This window comes from Etheostoma spectabile, chromosome 18 (genome assembly GCF_008692095.1).
Source record: "Etheostoma spectabile isolate EspeVRDwgs_2016 chromosome 18, UIUC_Espe_1.0, whole genome shotgun sequence".
Classification (NCBI taxonomy): Eukaryota; Metazoa; Chordata; class Actinopteri; order Perciformes; family Percidae; genus Etheostoma; species Etheostoma spectabile.
Genome location: NC_045750.1, coordinates 6,190,459 through 6,209,481, shown reverse-complemented (window position 1 = coordinate 6,209,481; position 19,023 = coordinate 6,190,459). Strand labels below are relative to the sequence as shown.

Here is a 19,023-nt window from a genome sequence, read left to right as displayed (position 1 = left end):
GTATGTAGGGATGGATGTATGTATGTATGGATGTATGGATGGATGGATGGATGGATGGATATATGGATACATGGATGGATGGATGGAGGATGGGAGGTAAGGTAAAAGGCAGAAGAGCACTGGTTGCTGGGGTCACCAATACAAACAAGGATATTTTCAACCTGTGTAATACGGAGATCAGCTGAAGGCAAACCAGCTGCAACTTCCAGTGGCATGAGCAGTGGGTCCAAATAATATAAATATGCTGTAGTTCTGTATCTTTAACACTGTGGGACAAGAGGAGATATTTGGTTGATGCAGCAGCAACAGCATACTGCAGAGAAATGTTTAACCAAAATGTTTGAATTTGAATAAGACAACACAAGACTGGGAACTGGTAAAATTGAAATATGTTTGAACAAATGTATAAAGTGATAAGTATTTTGCACCGAGAGTAGAGAATAAAGATTAACCTTTTTTTGCCAACAAGTTACATTCAATATCTCACAGATGATGGAAAAAGCAGAATATGAACAACAGAAATGTGTGACATGACTGCATATCTAATTTGATGTATCTAATTTCTTCACATTGCAGAATCATATTGAGAATCAGGTTAAATGGGGACTGATGCGCGGGCAGTAGAGGGCGCTCTAAACTGCTGCAATTTGTGGGGTTGAATTGAGGAGAGCTTATTAATAAGTCTAGTCTCGTTACTGAAAAGGTGGTGTGTTTTAGAGCCAGTTTTACTTTCAGCAGCCATTAATACTGCAGGAAGAGATGAGTGAAACCATGTTTGTGGCAAGAGGCTTGAATGTATTGATATTAATCTCTATCGTCAAGTAAATGTAGTTTTTGCAGCATGATTATAATTCATCATTGCATCATTATAATTAAAAGCAACCCCATTGAGAAGGGCAGTCCAACTGGCTGCGACATGTAAGATACAACATACTAGGAGGCATTCAGAACCAATGTTCCGTGTAAACTGTTAATGTAATCTAAGATGTAACCATATTATCATAATCAAATCCAATGAGAGTCACCAGCAATTAGTCCACTTTGACCTCAGAAATTCAGTCTGCTTGTGGGACTATTTTCTTTCAAGTTATGTTAGATTTGAATGATTTGAATATAATGACGGCTGATATAAAAACAAGCACACGTTTTCTACATAAAGACTGTAATTAAATTCAAGACAGCACTTTTGAGTATATTAATTTAAAATAATAGCCCTACTTATCAACATACCTTTGCGGGCGCGTTTTAATTAAAGTGGACCCATGCTTTGTTCGCATGCTGTAATGCGGTTTGTCCAAATGAAGCTCAATACAAACCCAGCATAGGCTGATTCAAGTTTTGGGAGGAGGAAGAGCAGAGGGGGGGGGGAGGAGAAGGAGGAGGGTTAGTGAGGGGGGGGGGGGGGGGGGTTATACTATTGTCCGCCCCTTAATCCGGTTGGCTCAGAGACTGCCCGCAGGCCAATTTGTAAGTGGTTTGCGGAGCTGCCAATCAAAGCAGACATCCTCTCCTCAGGCTGTGGCCACGAACATCTCAGTTGCTGCGTGGAGAGATTTGACGGAGGGGCACTCCTGTGCATGGACCATCACTGTTCTGCAATCCGCCGCCTGCTCAGCGTTTTTTGTTTTTGCATGTCAGGAGAGGAGGAACTCGTCGCCGGGTCCGCGGCTGTTTGTCTTTTCGTATCGCTTCTCCCCTCCGATGTCACTCTAATTAACCGGAGGCATGTGGAATCGCACCGGGATTAACGTTAGGAATTGCTTGCCAATATTGTGCCTCCTGTTAGCGTTATGGACAGAGGTAAGACTGCTGTTGTTTTTATTTCCAAAATATTTCATTCTGCTCTACGTAAATAAAATAAATGTTTGAAATTGCAAATGTCAAAAGTTGGTGGGCGTGGGCAGATGTAGCCTATTTGCTCTCCGGCGCTGCATATTCGCATCACATTAATCGATAATTGAATTACGTAGCCGTCAGTTGTGGAGCATGTGATCATGTTACCATGACAAGATTGAAGTATAAGGAATTGATACATGCTTCTCTCCATTTTGGTTACATTTCTGAGATCCCTTTACGTTTCTTTTTTTGAGAGAGCGAGAAAGAGAGAGAGAAAATTGGGCCTGAACCAAGAAGTTGTAGGTTAAGTTGCATTTGTTTGTTATATATATATATATATATATATATATATACACACACATACGTGTGTGTGTGTGTGTGTGTGTGTGTGTGTGTGTGTGTGTGTGTGTGTGTGTGGTGGTGTGTGTGTGTGTGTGTGTGTGTGTGTGTGTTTAAATTGCATTTCATCAATTGGCTGCTGCAGTGGTTAATTTGCCGTCAGAGAGTAACCTGATTGGCTAAGACACCAGCCTGCAAACTAGCCTGTTCACCCATTCATGATGCATCAAATTATTTTGGAATTACCACCCAATCTGCATTAAGGTTTTAGAATGACTTTTTAATTGGAGTTCAGGCTCTGTTTGGCCAGTTGGCCATTTTTACACCCCAATTTAGGCAGCCCAAACAATGCCAAGGTTGTAAATATAGGCCTATGTTTAAATTTGGCCTTTTTTTTTTTTAAATGTTGTTTCTAGGTGTCCCAGTCAACCGGCTATTTCGAGCTGCAGCTGATCTCCGTGGAGAATCTGAATGGCGAGTTGGCGGACGGGGAATGCTGCGACGGCACCAGGAACTCCCAGGACCTCCGCTGCACTCAAGACGAGTGTGACACTTACTTTAAAATCTGCCTGAAGGAGTACCAGATGGAGGTCACCACCAACGGCCCTTGCACGTTCGGAGCTGGATCTACTGAAGTTCTTGGTGGAAATATGTTTTCTATTACAAACGCAAAGATGAACCCAAATAAGATTTTGATCCCCTTCCAGTTCGCCTGGCCGGTGAGTTGTGATTTCTTGGCCCAATTAAGCCTACAATGATGTTTTCTTGCCACGCTCTTCACTGGAGAGAGCATAAAACCAAACCCCTTTTTTTTTTTTTTTTTTTTTAAATTGCTCAATTTAATGTTTATGCTTTGTTGGGGAACACATCATATATGAATGGTTTCGACTCACTCTCCCATTCTGCATACATCCACAATATTACACTGATCTGGATAAAAGTTCACACTTTCAGTTATTTTCTCTCATTGCAAACCAGTGCTGCAGGTAACAGTTTCCCCTATAAATGTTTCTTTCCATTAAACATTGGATCTATATAACATCAGAAAGCAGTGGACAATGCAGTGCACGCATCACAATATACTAATCATCAAATGTCTTCTTTTGTCAGACCAACAGTCCAAAACCCACAAAATAATTTCCTTTACTAACACGTAAGGCCAAGAAACATAGCAAACTCTTAACATTTGAGAAACTGGAACCATTACATTTTCAGCATTTCTGCTTGAAAAGTGACTTATTGACTAATCCTTGCAACTGTAATTGCAACCATCTTCTGCTGCAGAAGAAGAATCTACAGCTCTGCAGTGGAAGGCTTGCCAGAAAGAACCTGTTTTTTAAAAAGTAGAAATTTCGTCCAAAGAAACTGCACTTTAATGGATTTACATTGATGCCAAATTAACCACAAATCCTTTTGATTTGGTTTTGCTTTTGGTTCAAGTGTATGCGCCTTTTGCAGGGAAGACAGACTTCCTTACATGAGGATTCTTAGCAGCATCCTGTCCTTGTTAGAATAACACGCATTACAGCTAAACGATTGCGTGCTTCACAAGGATCCGATTGCAGTTACAGTGGTTCAGTGTCATCTGGGTCATTTTTTAAAGTTGCCCTGATATATGAGGTTTGGCTTTGTTCCAATCCACCAGCTTGCACCTGCCAAGGCCATGATAGGGTAATTAGACTGGGGGAAATGCTTTGATATGTAGAACCTGGAGGGGGAACTCTGGTTACTCCTTGTATGGAGAAGCGGTTATGGCAAAGCTTTTACTTTCTGGAGAACATTTGCTGATTCATAAGGGTTTTAAGGGCATTTTCATCATCATGCAATGATTCATGACTTTGGTTTATTAAGACTTTAGGATTGGTTCACATTGCTCACTACTGTCAGTTTTATGCAAGGCGATGTTAAGCAGCCAAATCATTAAAGGAGTCTGGTGTGACGTATGAGAACAACATGTACCTTATGGAGGTGCAGCCTGGTTGGAGGTGTTGGAAGGATGCTCCAACTAATTATCTGATCTAATGAGTGAAATATGTGTTTGATGCCTTCGGGCAGTAGTTCAGTGTGTACTACTGGCTGGTTTTAACACCTCTTTCCCCCCTCTGCACCTCACAGCTTCCTCTCCTGCTGTGGGTGCCAGGTGGCCCCTGGTGGCCCCTCCAGGGCTATTAAGCTCCTCTGACTGCAGATGACTGATAGCTAATGGATTAGGCATACGGAAAAAAGGTCCTATAGCACTGAATGTACCTTTTTTTTTTTTTTTTTTTTTTTTTTTTTTTTTAATATGACCTCTACCTCCTGTTGCCATTGAGTTTAGGTGAATCTATTAAATTATTTTGGACAATGTAATGTTATAAAATAGCATTTTTTTTTTTGGAATTAAGCTATTGTCATGTTGTTGCTTGTTTTGTTTTTTTTCCCCAGATTTGTAATGTTGTGGTCAAAGGGACTGCAATGGGAATGGTAGGCAGTTGTGCAGACCAAATATGCACTTTGTATTTGGAAGTAGAGATGATTAGTTGATGGACAGAAAAAGTCATCTGCAACTATTTTGCTAATTGTATTAGTATTGGTCTTTAGTTTTCTTAGCGAAAATGGCCATTTTGTAGTTCCAGCGTTTTAAGTTGTCACAGTTTTTTGGGGGGGTTAGATTGTTGGTTGGACAAAACAAGACTGTTAAAGACACAACTTTGGACTATAGAAAATTTTGATTGTAAGAAATTTACATTTTTACAGACAAAAATCCACAGAATAACTTCTGAAGAAATAATTGTTGGGTGCAGCCCTAGGTTAGATTTGTTTCATTCAAAAACTGAATATCTCTGGGTATTTAGTGATAGGTCAGACAAAACAAGTAGACTACAAATAACCAACTGAGTAATTGATTCATCGAAAAAATAAATACATCAAGTTGCATACAGTCGTATTTTGAACAAAAGCTGATTAAACTTGATTTCGATGATAGGTAGGTCCAAATAATGAGGAGCTCTGTGTACTGTTCTTGCAGCCTTTTGTGTTGAAGGCATCATGTTTGATTCAGGTTTTGTCATTGTGTATTTGATGATTTCAGGGTTGCCCGCGGCTGTTGAAGGCGGTCCCCCTTTAGTGAATTAACAGCCACCCTTGCTAGCGTTTTTTAAGCTTCAGTGGGAAATGGCAAAGGTGTGATTTCACAGAATAAAAGCCATGTATTAAATGAGGGGGGCTATTGTTGAGACCATCGGGTGGGTTAGGGGTAACGGTTACCTCCTGATCTAATGCCAGAGCTACATGTATGTAAAACGCCACACATGCATCACATAGAATATTAACCAGTGGAAGTCTCTTATTGGACTCATTGACTTGACACCTCAAGGCAGAGGTGAAGAGGGCTATTCTGGTGTGTTGTCTTTCTGTTAAGTGGTCGGGCTGATAACGGTGCACTATTCCAGTGCCAGATGTCACAACAAGCCTGCTGCACTTGCTGTGGCGTTGTCACTTTCCTCACTGAAGAAACAAAGATGCAGTGTACTATTGGCTGTGTAATCTGGACAACTGCCCATTTTAAGCCCCAATGGAAACTAATGAGGGCTGGACTCTTCTGTCGTCCTGAGACCCAGCGTCTGAGACAATCGGCTAAAATAAATTCAGGAGTTATTTTACTAGGTTCCAAATTTGGAAATATTACATTTTTTGTAACTCATTAAATGTCAGTGTGAACAGATTAAAGCTGGATGGGTTGAATATCTTTCCTACAACACTGTGATTTTCAAATGGACCTTGAAATCTTACGTTGTGATAATACCCTTTTGATGCCTTAATTGCCTGAATAGGCACTTCTTAAATTCTCAAAGAGCACTTTTCATCTTCCAGTCGAGTGTTGTGCAGTCGTTTTGCAACAGTGAAAATCAGCCTGCGTTTCTGGGAAAGGCTGCTTCTTCTGTGAAGACACAGACATCATAGCCTCCTATCTTCTTGGCCCAGTTATCATCACAGTGTGATGCAGTTGCTAATGGCTGATTTTACTCAGATTGCATGATGCTTAATCTTTCTTTGGAAGTCATCCAGTGATTCCCTAGCTCTGGCTTGTCTTGCCAGGAAAGAGACTGACTATTGATTAGAGCCCAACCGATAAAGGATTTTTAAGACCGATAATGATTATTTCAAAATCCGATATGCCGATATATCGGCCGATATATATTTTAAAATAAAATCCAGTAACTCATTGCATAACAAACAGATTTCCCTAACATTAGTTATTTGTAGTTATTTGAGTTCTCACTAAAATAATGACAATTTGTTTTTGTCACAACAGAACAGAGGAACATCAAAATATATTAAAGTTCTTATAAATAAAATGTATAAAAACAAATGCAAACAAAAGATGTGAAACTTAAAGTCCTTTGAACAAGAACACATTAACAACAAAAATCAGTGTTGTCAACAGGGACGTTGTAGAGCGCCCTCTGGTGGACAAACTACCCAACACTACGCACATAACATAATTGAAAGTCCGTTTTTATTTTTTCAATACTCATTTATCAGAATCATTTTTTTGTCATTATGAATGATTCTGATAAATGAATATTTAAAAAAAAAAAGAATCAACCATTATAAATGCCGAAACCGATAGATCAGAAAATGCCTAATATCGGCCCGCCGATATATCGGTGGGGCTTTACTATTGACGCTGCTGCCACCTCTGACTTCCGCCTATAGTCAGTGTTTCCCCACAGATTAGAATTTACAGTAAATGCACACTGCTTCTGCTTTCGACGCTGAGGGAGTTGCACTTTCACGGAGTTTGAAGAATGTTATTGAGTATTTAGCGTTGATTGATGAAAGAAACTAGAGGCCTGTACTACAAATCCAACAACAACTAGTTCAATCTACCCAGGGTTTCCAAATCCAGCAGCACGCGCGTTCACATAAAAGAGGCGGTGTTTGCACAGCATGACCAATCACAAACATCTACCAGAGCTGCAAAATTGACATAAGAGCAAACTATAATTCTCCATAAATATGAAGAACACAGACAGTTTTACAGGTGAAAACCCCTTCCTAAAACAGGCCGGAAAGCTATAAAAAAAAAGCAGACGCTGTAATTGCGTGAATCACAACGCTTATCAATATCACTTCTCCATCAGTCAGGTCCAAGATCTAACCATAATTACACTTGTGCTTTCCATAAACTGTTGTTGCTTCAGCCTATTTCAGTTTTAACTCTGGCATTGGGAAGAGATCTGAGGGCAAATAAAAAAAAAAAATATTAAAACATAATTCAAATGTGCGCATTGGCAACACACGGCTCAAGAAGCCGACCTATTTGTAATCTTGTAGGCTAAACTCACTCAGCCAATGTTTTGAATATGTTTTTATATTTATGTATTAATTTAAGGGAAATCACCATCATCAGACCCCATTTAAATAAAGGCCCAGCTGATCTTCTAAGAACGGTGACGCTGTTATTGACCGAGTATTGATTGGTCAGTAGGCGGTGCTTTTACACCGGCTGATCTATAATCTCCAATTTAACCTGCTCCCAACCAGCTTAGGTGTTCAGCATAAGTTACCACGGCAGTTTAACCTGGTAACAACTGATCCAACATTGCGATACAGAAAACCCTGGGTTGAACCTGAAGTTACTTCAATAACGCCAAATCTTGATTTGAATTATAGGCCTCAGGCTAGCTAAAAACTTGTTTACTGTTTTGAATAAGATTTTTTTTAAATCTTTACTTATACATTGTCTATCTACGTATAAATAGTGCTGATATTCTAAGGAATAGTTAATTTTGGGTAATTAAGCTCATTTGCTTTCTTTCATGACCTTAGATGACTACCACTCGCATGTCTGCCAAAAGGACAGAGGGTAGCTGGCCTGGCTCTTTCTTAAGTTAGTATACAGCCCTGCTAGCAGGTCTGTGAGGCTATACCTTGGCACAACGGTGCTCTTAGCTAAATGCTAATCTGGCTCAATGTATGTTCATTGCTGGGATAAAGCCTGACATCCGGTGCGTCTGTCACACGTCTATTATAGACGAATAGATAATCAGCAGTGTAGCCAGACCATACCCTGGTAGTATGGAGGTGGGTCTTGTAATGCTAAATGCTAATTTTGCAGTGGCGGTTCTACATTGAATTACATACACCCCAGGCAAGACCCTCTTTGAGGGCGCTTTCAATGAACTAGCTTAATTGCCTTGTCAACTATTTGTCCAATATGCCTACTGCCGCATTTTAATGTTGATTTAGAATTCAAGTGTCGACATTACATTACGAACGAAGCTTCAAAGTATTCACTACGATCAATTAATCAATTGATCCGACTCCCATAAAAGAAAATAAGTATATTTTTATTTTTTTTAAATGTTTGATCTACTTTTTTGAGAAAAGTGTTCAGATTTAGGTTATTCAGTGTCAGTACTTTAGTATGTGGATCAAACTGTACCATTGTGGCCTAGCTGATTAAGTTTCCATTTTGTTGACCTATGCTGTGTAAGCACTTGGGCCAGCTAGAGAGAGAGAACCTCCATTTGATCACTAATGAAATTGCCGGTGGAATTTCTTTGCCTCTCTCCCCGGTCCCCAGCTACATTAACCGGACATCCGTTTGATGTGAGCCTGCCTGTAACTGGATCTGCTCTGTACTTGGATATGTCCAAGACCTCCCTGAGCTAGTAAATAGATGCATGTAGGCTAGCTGATCTGCAACAGCCACCAACCTCAAGAAGCTTGAACTGTTGAAGATTTTGAATTAGAATTAGTTGTAGGGATGTTTTAATAGACAGTTGTGACAATTAAAATCTCTATATTCCTGTAGTGATCTGTGATCAAGGGATGAAGTGTGTTTGCTTATTGCTCATGCACTCGCTTGTGTGGCGTGCTGTCAGTCTCATGAGGCTGATCATCTCAAAGTGTGGGGTGTGGACAATCTCATTCACAATTAAACGACTAGTCAATCTGCACCGACCTGCTGAAGATTGTTAATCTTGGAACAAACCCAAACTATTTAAATTGTTTTGGCTTGCTGCTCTGCTCTTGCTGTTCTTTTGAATTGTTGCAAAATACTGTAGAAAGTGTAAATCTTTCCACCAGCACCATACTTAGTTTTAAGAAGTAGGACAAAGGCTTTAACAGTAGCTCATTCAAAGACTCTGCACACGTACTGTAGGTCTCTCTGCCTGAGGCTAGTTGTAGTTTGGATGTGCTAACACTTGCTGAACCTGAGGCTAACACAGGCTGCCATGGTTAGCCACACCTGATGCGAAGCTTGTCAGAGCTGTTGCTAGGAGATGGCTACATAGGCCTCTTGTAAACAATTATCTTTCCTTTCTGTGGCTCCCTCCCCCATCCTTCCTTCTCTGGTCCCAGGGCTGCAGCGTTGAAAACCACTCGCTTGCCGGGTCTCACCTGTGATTCCACTCAGCTCCGTATTGATTAGGCAATTAACTAGTCGGGCTGAGCTGCCAAGGTGAAACAACAACAACAACATTTTCTAAGAACGGTTTTCTTTAGCTAATTTTTAACTTGTTTAGCAGACAAGAGTATAACAATTGGCACCATACATGTGCATTAAATGATGTCTATAACAGCTCTGGCAAATGTTAAACATAGGTTGAAACATATATTTCAGGTATGCATTCATGTATTATATGATCGTGGAGCTGCTTTTATAGTAACATCGCGGGTCTTTCTGCAGCTTTCAGTCTCTAAAAGACATGCTCACCCTAACCTTAGACACAACTAACAAATAAACTAATGGTCCCTTTTTTGAAGTATTTAGTGCTGGAATTTATATTCCTGCCTTATGACTAACTGGATTATTAAAACATCTATCCCACTCTTCAACAAAACTGATTGCTAGAATAGTGAAAGTTGATACTTCGGTCACAAAGACTGCGATCATGCAAACGCATTGGTCTGTGCTTTTCCAATAGTGCACTTTTTTTCAAGATCCGACCTTTTTATTTGGGTTGAAGTTTTTTCCTATCAATGATGGTCAATCGTCACGTATATGGCATAAAACACACTTGTTTTTAATTTTTATTTCAAGACCCACTAAAGGGTCAAAGTTCTCAATTTACTACTTGTAGTACTTATTGTATACATTGAAATATAGTGTTTTAATTGTGGTGCTCTTGATGACCTTTTTTGTCCCTTAACATACCCACATGGGCTTTCTACACATGTGCTCTGTATTACTCACAACATCCTCATGATTGAATAGCATTTCATCCTAACCAACAGTTGCATTGTGTGAGACTTGGTCAGACAATTCGCTCACGGCTGGACAATATGACCATATATATTGTCAAAACAATATTAAAAAGTTTATATCTCAATGTTGAAAAAACAGCAGTTTGACACTTTATATTTTGATCCTTGCACATTGATAGGGCTTTCATTTTGCAAGAGTTACTTATTAAAATGAGAAAATACTTACTGAATTGGTCAAGTATTTAATGCACACAGACATAAATAGGCTTTACCATGTGGTTATTTCATAAAGTTTATGTTCTTTGACTTACCAGAAACATGCTAGATTGTTATCGACATATGAAATCACCTATATCTGGATAGAAGATTTCATATCACCCAGTCCTTATCCGCAATGACAGTCAGATTTCTGCAAAGAGCAGATCATTCATTCAAAATGTCATGCTCTTCCTTGCCAGAATCAATCATTAAAAGTAACTTGAAACTTTGTGCTGTTACATCAAGTACTTCTCATGTTCGCTATAGTGTATAGTCAGTGAAGGAGTGAGAAGAAAGCCACTATCACTATAACCCCATGCCAAAATTTCTTCCCAGCAAAGCCTTCCCCCTCAGACATGGCACGTTTTGTATCTCAGAAATCTGATGTACTGTTGCCTGTCGTCAACAGTTACAAGGCTGACAGACATCTGTGTTTTTGCTTCGCTCATCAATAAGATGCAGTGTAGTAATGACTGTGTGAAACCTGCGTGGACTGAACTCTTGTCATTGGCATCTGACTCTGACTACATTCTTGATCTAAAATGGTGTTTAGTGTTATGGTGTTGCAAAGGAGGCGAAGGCAGGGATTTCCGTTAAGAACACTTTGTTTTGTTCATCATGTGATTTCACATAAGTTACAGCGTGTATGAGTGGGAAATAACTGCTTTTAGGGTCCATTAATTAAAAGCTCTTTTTTTCTTCCCACTCAGTGCCTCGGATATAATGTTTAACTTGTGCGCCCAAGTTTGAACAAATTTGTTTGGAATTGACTGTTTTGTGGAAGTAGTTTCACATTACTTGTCTGAACCATTTTTAGTGTCAACCACCATGAATCTTCAACCTAAATTAAATCTTTTTAACTTTATTTTCATGATTTGGACTTCTTGTAATGCAGTTAGCTGTTTTTAGTGACTTTCTACTAATTTTGGACATATTCCGCCTGTGCCAAAATGCACCAGTTTCCCTCTGGTGCTGTCCTACTTACCTAGTTCACTTGCAAAGCTGCTAGTCCAAACTACATCCAGAGGTTTGTGTATATCAACAGTCTCGTGATTTTTTTCAGCATGTCTATTTTCAGGGCTGTGGTCAAGACCACCTAGGTCCAAGACCAGGACTAGTCGAGACAGTTACAAAGAGGTTTGAGTCCAAGACAAGACAGAGTCCAAAAAGGTTCAAGTCTGTCCAGGACAGAATTATGTCTTATGCAGGACAGTATCAAGACAATAATTTTGGGTTATTTGTTATTACAAAAGCAAAAACAGTGTCACAGCACCCAGGATTTTTAAGTTTAGCCATTCCCCTTGATATCATATAATCTAAAGAAAACAGAATGACATACAGTGATACCTCATAAGAGCAGTGTTAGAACTGCTACAGTAGGTAGTAGTACTGAGCATTTCAACAACTAAAAGACATGCATTGTCAGAAAATATTCAAGTTTGTTTAAACAATGAACAGAGTGTAATTTAATATGTTCATTTTTATTTGAGAGAATTTTAAAAATCTGTCGGGAAGTTGTTTTGGGAAGGAGCAGGTTGGGGCACACAGCACTCAAGATGCTGGAGCAAAATCATTTTTATGTACAGGCTAACTATAGCCAGTTGTCTTTGTGTGTAACGTGAAAAAACAAACACCCATCTCCTAGGAGCAAAGCTTAATATTTAATTCAATAAAATTGTTGTACAAAAGGAGCACTAACTCCACAGGTTTTATGTTGACAACGTGGACGCAGATATAGGAAACTCCGAAGGCAGTCGCAATATTTACCTAGCAGGCTAGGCTAACGCTGTTGCGCAAACGTCAGCGTAGCGTTAGCTAGCTGTCTAAACTTGTGAAATGCCGAACAACATCACCGCCTAAACTGTGTTTCTCTTTCCCTCCAATATTATAATAAACTTAATAAGACACCTGGACTCGGTCAAGACCAAAAGCCATATTTAGCAAGACCAGTGTCCCAGACTGGACTTGAGTACTACAGCCATGGTCTATAGCCAAGACCGGAATCGAGTACTACAGCCCTGGTCTATATCCACGACCTTCTGCTTCTGGGATTGCTTTATTGGCACTGAAAATTTCACCACGACAGTTACCTTAGGCTTTCTTTGTGTTGGAGTTTTAAACTCCGGTCAATTTTCAAGGACTATGGTTAACTGCTCCTCAGATATCTGCTGGGTAAATCAAGAAGCTGTCAAATCTGAGTTTTCTCTTTCACGACTAAAACAACTTTTGAGTGTACACACGTAAACAACTGTCTTTTCCAAGGCAATTTTGCAGAGGCACCAGGCCTCTGTGTGCCGCTCATGCCAATTGTGACTGGTTTAAAGAAATGTCAATAAACCAGAGCACGTTTCACTCCCATCCCGGAACGCTGTGGACTAGCCAGACCCTCCTCCGCAGCCCTGTGGTGGAAGGGCTGGCAATGCGAGATTAGCTTTCAGCTTACTGGTCTGTTACAGTGATTGGTGACTGAAAGGTAGCGATGATGGAGCGAAGTGTCTTATGTTTAATCTTTTGTTGTGGGGCCCTCTTGCTTTGTTGGTGTCCATCATGTCCGTTCCCTCCAAATGCACGCTACCAACAAAGGTATACAAAAGCAAAATGAATGAGTATCCTGTAACAACAGTGTATGAAAATACACTTTTTGTTCAGCTTAGCGCCTCACTGCAAACCAAAGTTTAAGTAAACTACTGCACTGGGAAAGCCAATTTGAATGTAAACCAACATTAAAATTGGTTATAGGCTGCTGTACTGCAATCAGCATCATGAGGACCTTAAAGATGATGTAATGTGTAATGAAGGTCATGTGCACCTGGTTTGTCCAAGAGACAGGTTTCTTGCTTCATGATAAATTTACAGCTAGAGGTGTGAGATGTGATGATAATTACAGATCGACCCCCCCCCCAGGCATTGCCACCGTTTAGCAGTCTTTTATTGGCATAGGTGGAAAAAGTACTTAAACATTGTACTCAAGTAAAAGTACCAGTACTTTAACGAAATATTACAAGTATACCTGCACAAGTAAAAGTAATAAGTAGTTCATTTAAAACGCACTTTAAGTAAAAGTTACTTACTTACGTTTTTTTTTTTTTTTTTTTTTTTTTTTTTTTTTTAAACTGTAAAACGGGGCGGGGGAAATCTCTCCCATGTAGTGAAAATAGATCAAGGGGTCATAAATCCCAAACTATTTTGTTTTTAATTAAGAAAAATCTATACAATGTATGAGCATCCAAACACATGAAATAACACCATAACACATGTCACAAATGGCATTTCATGCTACAATCTTCTCTAAAAAAACTGCGCTCTCCCTTTTACCATTCACACTGCTGATACATTTGACTAAAGTTCACAACCCAGACTTGCAGCTAGCTTCTACACACCTAAGTAGCCCGTATGAGCTAATTAGATGTATTAATTTAGCCAGTGTCGCATATACATTGTCCTATGGGTTGCTAGTGCTAGACAAAAATTAGCAATGCCACAAAAAATGTTGTTTTGAGCCTGGTAGGCAGCCTACATTCGTCACTGTAGTGCAGGGGTCATTTTTCCAGGCGCCAGAATTTTTCTAAGCAGATACTAGGAGGCAGTTCACTGAGTGATAATGGTTAAAGTCTGGGATTACTGAAACATGGCTGTAGTGTGCAGCTTCCTGATTGGTGGAAAATGCAGAAGGAAACTGTTGTCAGGTAAAAATGTCACTGTCAAAGAGGCTGAAGTGAAAAGTTGACACGGAAAAGCCCAACTTAAATGATGAATGCACTGATAAGCAGGCTATGCATTTGTCTTGTATGCCTCGTTTGCAATGAAACAATGCTGTTGCAAAAATAATAACAACCAGCAGCATCCTCATCAAGAATGGAGAACGCCAACATAACAATTGCGTCATTCACATGCATATTAAGTAGCCACATGCATCTGTTTTGGTCTTGTAATACATCCTTAGATTTATCAATCCAGCGGAGAGGATGGTTCGTATAGCCAGCAGACAAGTAATTAATAAGAAAGTATTATTAAGTAATAAGAATTATGGGTTTTTATTTTAGCTGAGCTGTACTAGAGAATGTTCGGCTAAAAAAAGATCAATGATGCTGTTTTGCTCTCACTTTTCTCTGTGAAGTTTACTGGAATTTATGTGGAGTGAGCACTAAAAAAAAATAGCCTTTTCAATGCTGTTCAGTAACTTCCAAAATAGCCTAAAAAGCGGCCATAAAAAGAATTGTGATGAGCTCATAACCCTGCTTTGTGAAAATCATGATATATTTTTGCCATATCGCCCACCCCTATGTACTGTACAGTATGTTCTAATTATTTTACTATAGCACCACATCCTTTGCTGACATCAAGCCCCACGATGTGACAACCAAATAAAAGAAGGGAACATGTTCTCGCTTTCAAAAATACCTGAAGCTGCATGTTATATTGACATTTGGAGGATGTTGCGCAGATTGTTTAACTTGAAACGGGACCTTTTTTTTATGATGGTGCAGGTATTCCTATGGGTGCATTCATGTTTTAAAAGTAAAAGTGTAGCTGCGAGTTGTGCGTATTATATCTCTGCATTGACTTGTGCGTTTGAAAACAACGTTCCTTCCATGTCGCTGTGGACCGCTGCGTCCCCTGCCTCTTGTTAAATGAATGGGATGCAGGTGCTAGAGGCTCCTTATGGGGGTAATTAAAGCATGTCATTACATAGCAAGTTAAAATGTCACTTTACGGTTGAACCTGTTTGAAATGATAATGGGGCTTGGCTGGAGACGGTGCTGGATTGCTCTCCAGTCAGGCTGGATCAGCAGTTAGCCTGTCAAGGTTCCTGTAGCATGTCTATTGCTTTAGTAGCTATTTGACTTAAGGCAGATTAACTTTTGAGGAAGTGACAAATATCCACTATTGTTTGAAACCTTTAGTTGTTTACTTCTTATAGAGCTTCAAACATGAATCGATAAGTTGTCAACTATTAAATTAATCGCCAACTATTTTGATAATTGATTATTGGTTTGAGTCATTTTTAATGAAAAAAAGTAATACAATTGGATGATTCCAGCTTCTTAATTGTGAATATTTTCTAGATTTGTGAACTGAATATCTTTTTGAATTGTGGGCAATAAAAGACGTTTGAGGACGCCCTCTTGGACTTTTTCAGCATTGTCTGATCTTTTACAGACCAAACAACTGATCGGTTAATCGAGAAAATAATTGACGGGTTAATCAACAATGAAAATAATCATTAGTTGCAGACCTAGTTTCATAGCACTTTTCATGTGATGAGAGGCCCTGAGCGTAAAAGGTACTGTGGCTTGATTGTGTTGTGATTGCCAGTCTTGTCAGAGTATATTTTTAGAGGAGAAGGAATACTTCCATGTTTTGATACAAGAGCAACCTGTTCTTGATTTTAAGGAATGAAAAACTTTGTTCGCTCAGTTTGGTGCATCATTTACAATTCACGAGTTACGCGGTTTGTTTTTGAATAAGTGGGTAGCGGTAAATTACTTGATGTCAGTTTCGACACATCTATTGTTGGCATGTGAAATCATTTAGCTTTTTTTATGCAAATGCGAATGTGTTGGTGTTTGTCTTGCGTGTTGCATACTCTTGGATCATGCTGGTTAATTAGCACCAGGAGGGGAGGGGTTTGTTGTATTGGAAGTGCATGGGTAATGGACTCTGTTGGCATAGTAGCAGCATGCTCAATGGGCCTTGCGTGTGTGTGTGGTGTGTGTGTCTGTGGTGTGTGTGTGTGTGTGTGTGTGTGTGTGTGTGTGTGTGTGTGTGTGTGTGTGTGTGTGTGTGTGTGTGTGTGTGTGTGTGTGTGGTGTGTGTGTGTGTGTGTGTGTGTGTGTGTGTGGTGTGTGTGTGTTGTGTGTGTGTGTTGTGTGTGTGTGTGTGTGTGTGTGTGTGTGTGTGTGTGTGTGTGTGTGTGTGTGTGTGTGTGTGGTGTGTGTGTGTGTGTTGTGTGTGTGTGTGTGTGTGTGTGTGTGTGTGTGTGTGTGTGTGTGTTGTGTGTGTGTGTGTGTGTGTGTGTGTGGTGTGTGTGTGTGTGTGTGTGTGGTGTGTGTGTAGGGCCCGGTGTACACCAGCAAGCCAAATGCCTAGCTTTCAGTTCGACATCTCTTGGCACACGACTCTGGCAAACAAGTTGTGTGCAGCCCCCACATCTTCACCCAGCAGAAATATGACCGCTTTCTCAGCCACACGTTGTAGCTGTAGAATATTGATGTTGATATAGAAATTAATATTGTCTTGAGGTCATTAGTCAGTGGTGCTTGTCTTGTCTGCAGGCTTCCATTCAAATTTGACACCAAAGAAATCAATATTAATACTGGTTTGTCTACTTTCTCTCTCAGCTTGCATTGTTTTGTATGAGTTTTGATGCACTGGCACGTGGTGAAAACAATGGGGTTGGGTCAGTTGCACATACTGTCCAATAATTGCAGACTGTCCCTGGTATTTGTTTGGGGAAAAGGCACACTGGTTGTAGTCAGAGCTAAAACGATCGGTCCCTAACCAATTTGTCACCCGACAAGAAGTTAACTGATCTCATTCAATCAAGCAAAAACTGCTAAATGTTAAGTAGTTCAAGCTTTTTCAATGTGAGGATTGTTTTTTTTTCCTGTTTTCATATACTGTAGTTTAAATGTACTGTGTATCTGGATATCATCAGTACACAAATACTTGACAGTTTATGACACAATAATGAAACTTGGCTATGAAACAACAGATCGACGATTCGACCAAACTGAGGGCTGCGAACGATTCACACACACACACACACCACACACACACACACACACACCACACACACACACACACACACACACACACACACCACAAACAAACCCTGGCGCACACACCAGACACCAGCCACTACCTTCTGTTTACTGATAGCTAGCGATTGCCTCAGGCTAATTAATTAAAATGGCGATGTTTGGCAGCCAGCCTTTCAAAAGAAAGCACAATGAAATGAAATGTTAACCGACCGTTGACCGACAAGCAGGAAACGGAGTCTCATTAAACCCGTCCGGGAGGCTCTGACACGTTAAGCACTCCATGTCCGACTGTAGCAGTGTATGTCCAAGCCTGTCTCCGCCACCTCCATCTGCAGGTTGTCAGCTGTGTGTCTGCCTGGCAGAGTCTCGGACGGCCGATTTTAACTCGGCGGTTCTCATCGATATATAGTTTAATGCGTCACGTAGCTCTCCAAAATCAGAAAAAACACAACATGCTGGTTCAAAGTTAGGACTGACAAGTTAATTAGCAGTTAAGAAATGGATTGTATTGCCCATTTACACTTGTATCATGCAAAAGACATTAAAAAAAAAAACCTTTATAAAAAAACATTAATTGCAGTGTCCGTCGTCGTATCACAAAAAAAATATCGTTCATTTATTGTTATTGAGGTAAAAATGCAATTCATTGTGATTTTGATTTTGGGTCATATCGTGCAGCCCTACTAAATGGTCAAAACAAAAATAATCATCAGAATAATTGATTTAAAAAATGCAGGCATGTTTCACTACAAGACATCAATCCTTATGTAGGATGCTCCGATGTCTTGTCTGTGTTTCAATGGTGGAACAAGCTCAAGGATACAAAATTATAGAAGTGAAGTGGTGGTTAATTATCATATTTATGAGTGTTATTTTGTATCTAATGCATTTTAATGGTTTTATTCTACATATGCAAGACTGTTGAGCTCCAATTCTGTCTACCTGAAATCCTGGGACAGGCAAAGTACAAAATTGTTAAGTACGGATATTAAAAAGGGTCAAAAACCTTCCAACGTGTACTTTTCTGCCTGCCAACATCATCACCCCATTTGCAAGGATTTTGCCACTGGAGGTCTTTGATCCTTGTCTCTGAACAGATTGAGGAGCTAGGCTGAGAGAGAGTGGCATTTGGGTCCACCCTCCAGGCAGACGTGATGGGGAAACTGGTTCAGCTCACAACTACCCCCATTGGAAACCTCTAAGGTTGTGGTCTCCTAGGGTATCTAGACTTTATGACATTCAACCTGTCCGGTGTTAATGCTTTAATTAGCCTCAGTGTCGTGGGAGTTAATGATATCAAATTATTTGGCTTCCAGTTAGTCAGCTAATTAGAATAAAAGAAGCAACTGGACGTTGGAGAGTTGATTTAATATATTTGTATGGGATCTCTTTCATCCTACTCATGGGACTATTATTCATTACTTCCCATTAAGAGTGATGGAGTACCGCTGTTATTCATTCATAATTTCACTACTAACTCCAAAGATCAGTGTCCAAAGAAGGTAGAAGGTGCATTTTGCCCATGCACTGTCCTTCCTATTCAGCAGAGAAGGCGTAGTTTGATTGCCCTGTTGAACTAGCGTTGTAGACTCTGCCAGAGTAAAACCAAAAGCTGGGATTGACATCA

General features: G+C 39.9%; 1 protein-coding gene across 1 annotated transcript in view; it reads left to right on the top strand.

Moving 5' to 3' along the window:
• Positions 1 to 1,417: 1,417 nt before the first annotated feature.
• The window catches only part of jag2b (jagged canonical Notch ligand 2b), a 52,720-nt gene continuing 35,114 nt past the window's right edge, over positions 1,418 to 19,023 (top strand). Inside the window, 2 exon segments of the mRNA XM_032543094.1 lie at positions 1,418 to 1,800; positions 2,592 to 2,894. Of these exon segments, the coding sequence (XP_032398985.1) occupies positions 1,726 to 1,800; positions 2,592 to 2,894 (378 nt within the window). The 5' untranslated portion in view covers positions 1,418 to 1,725.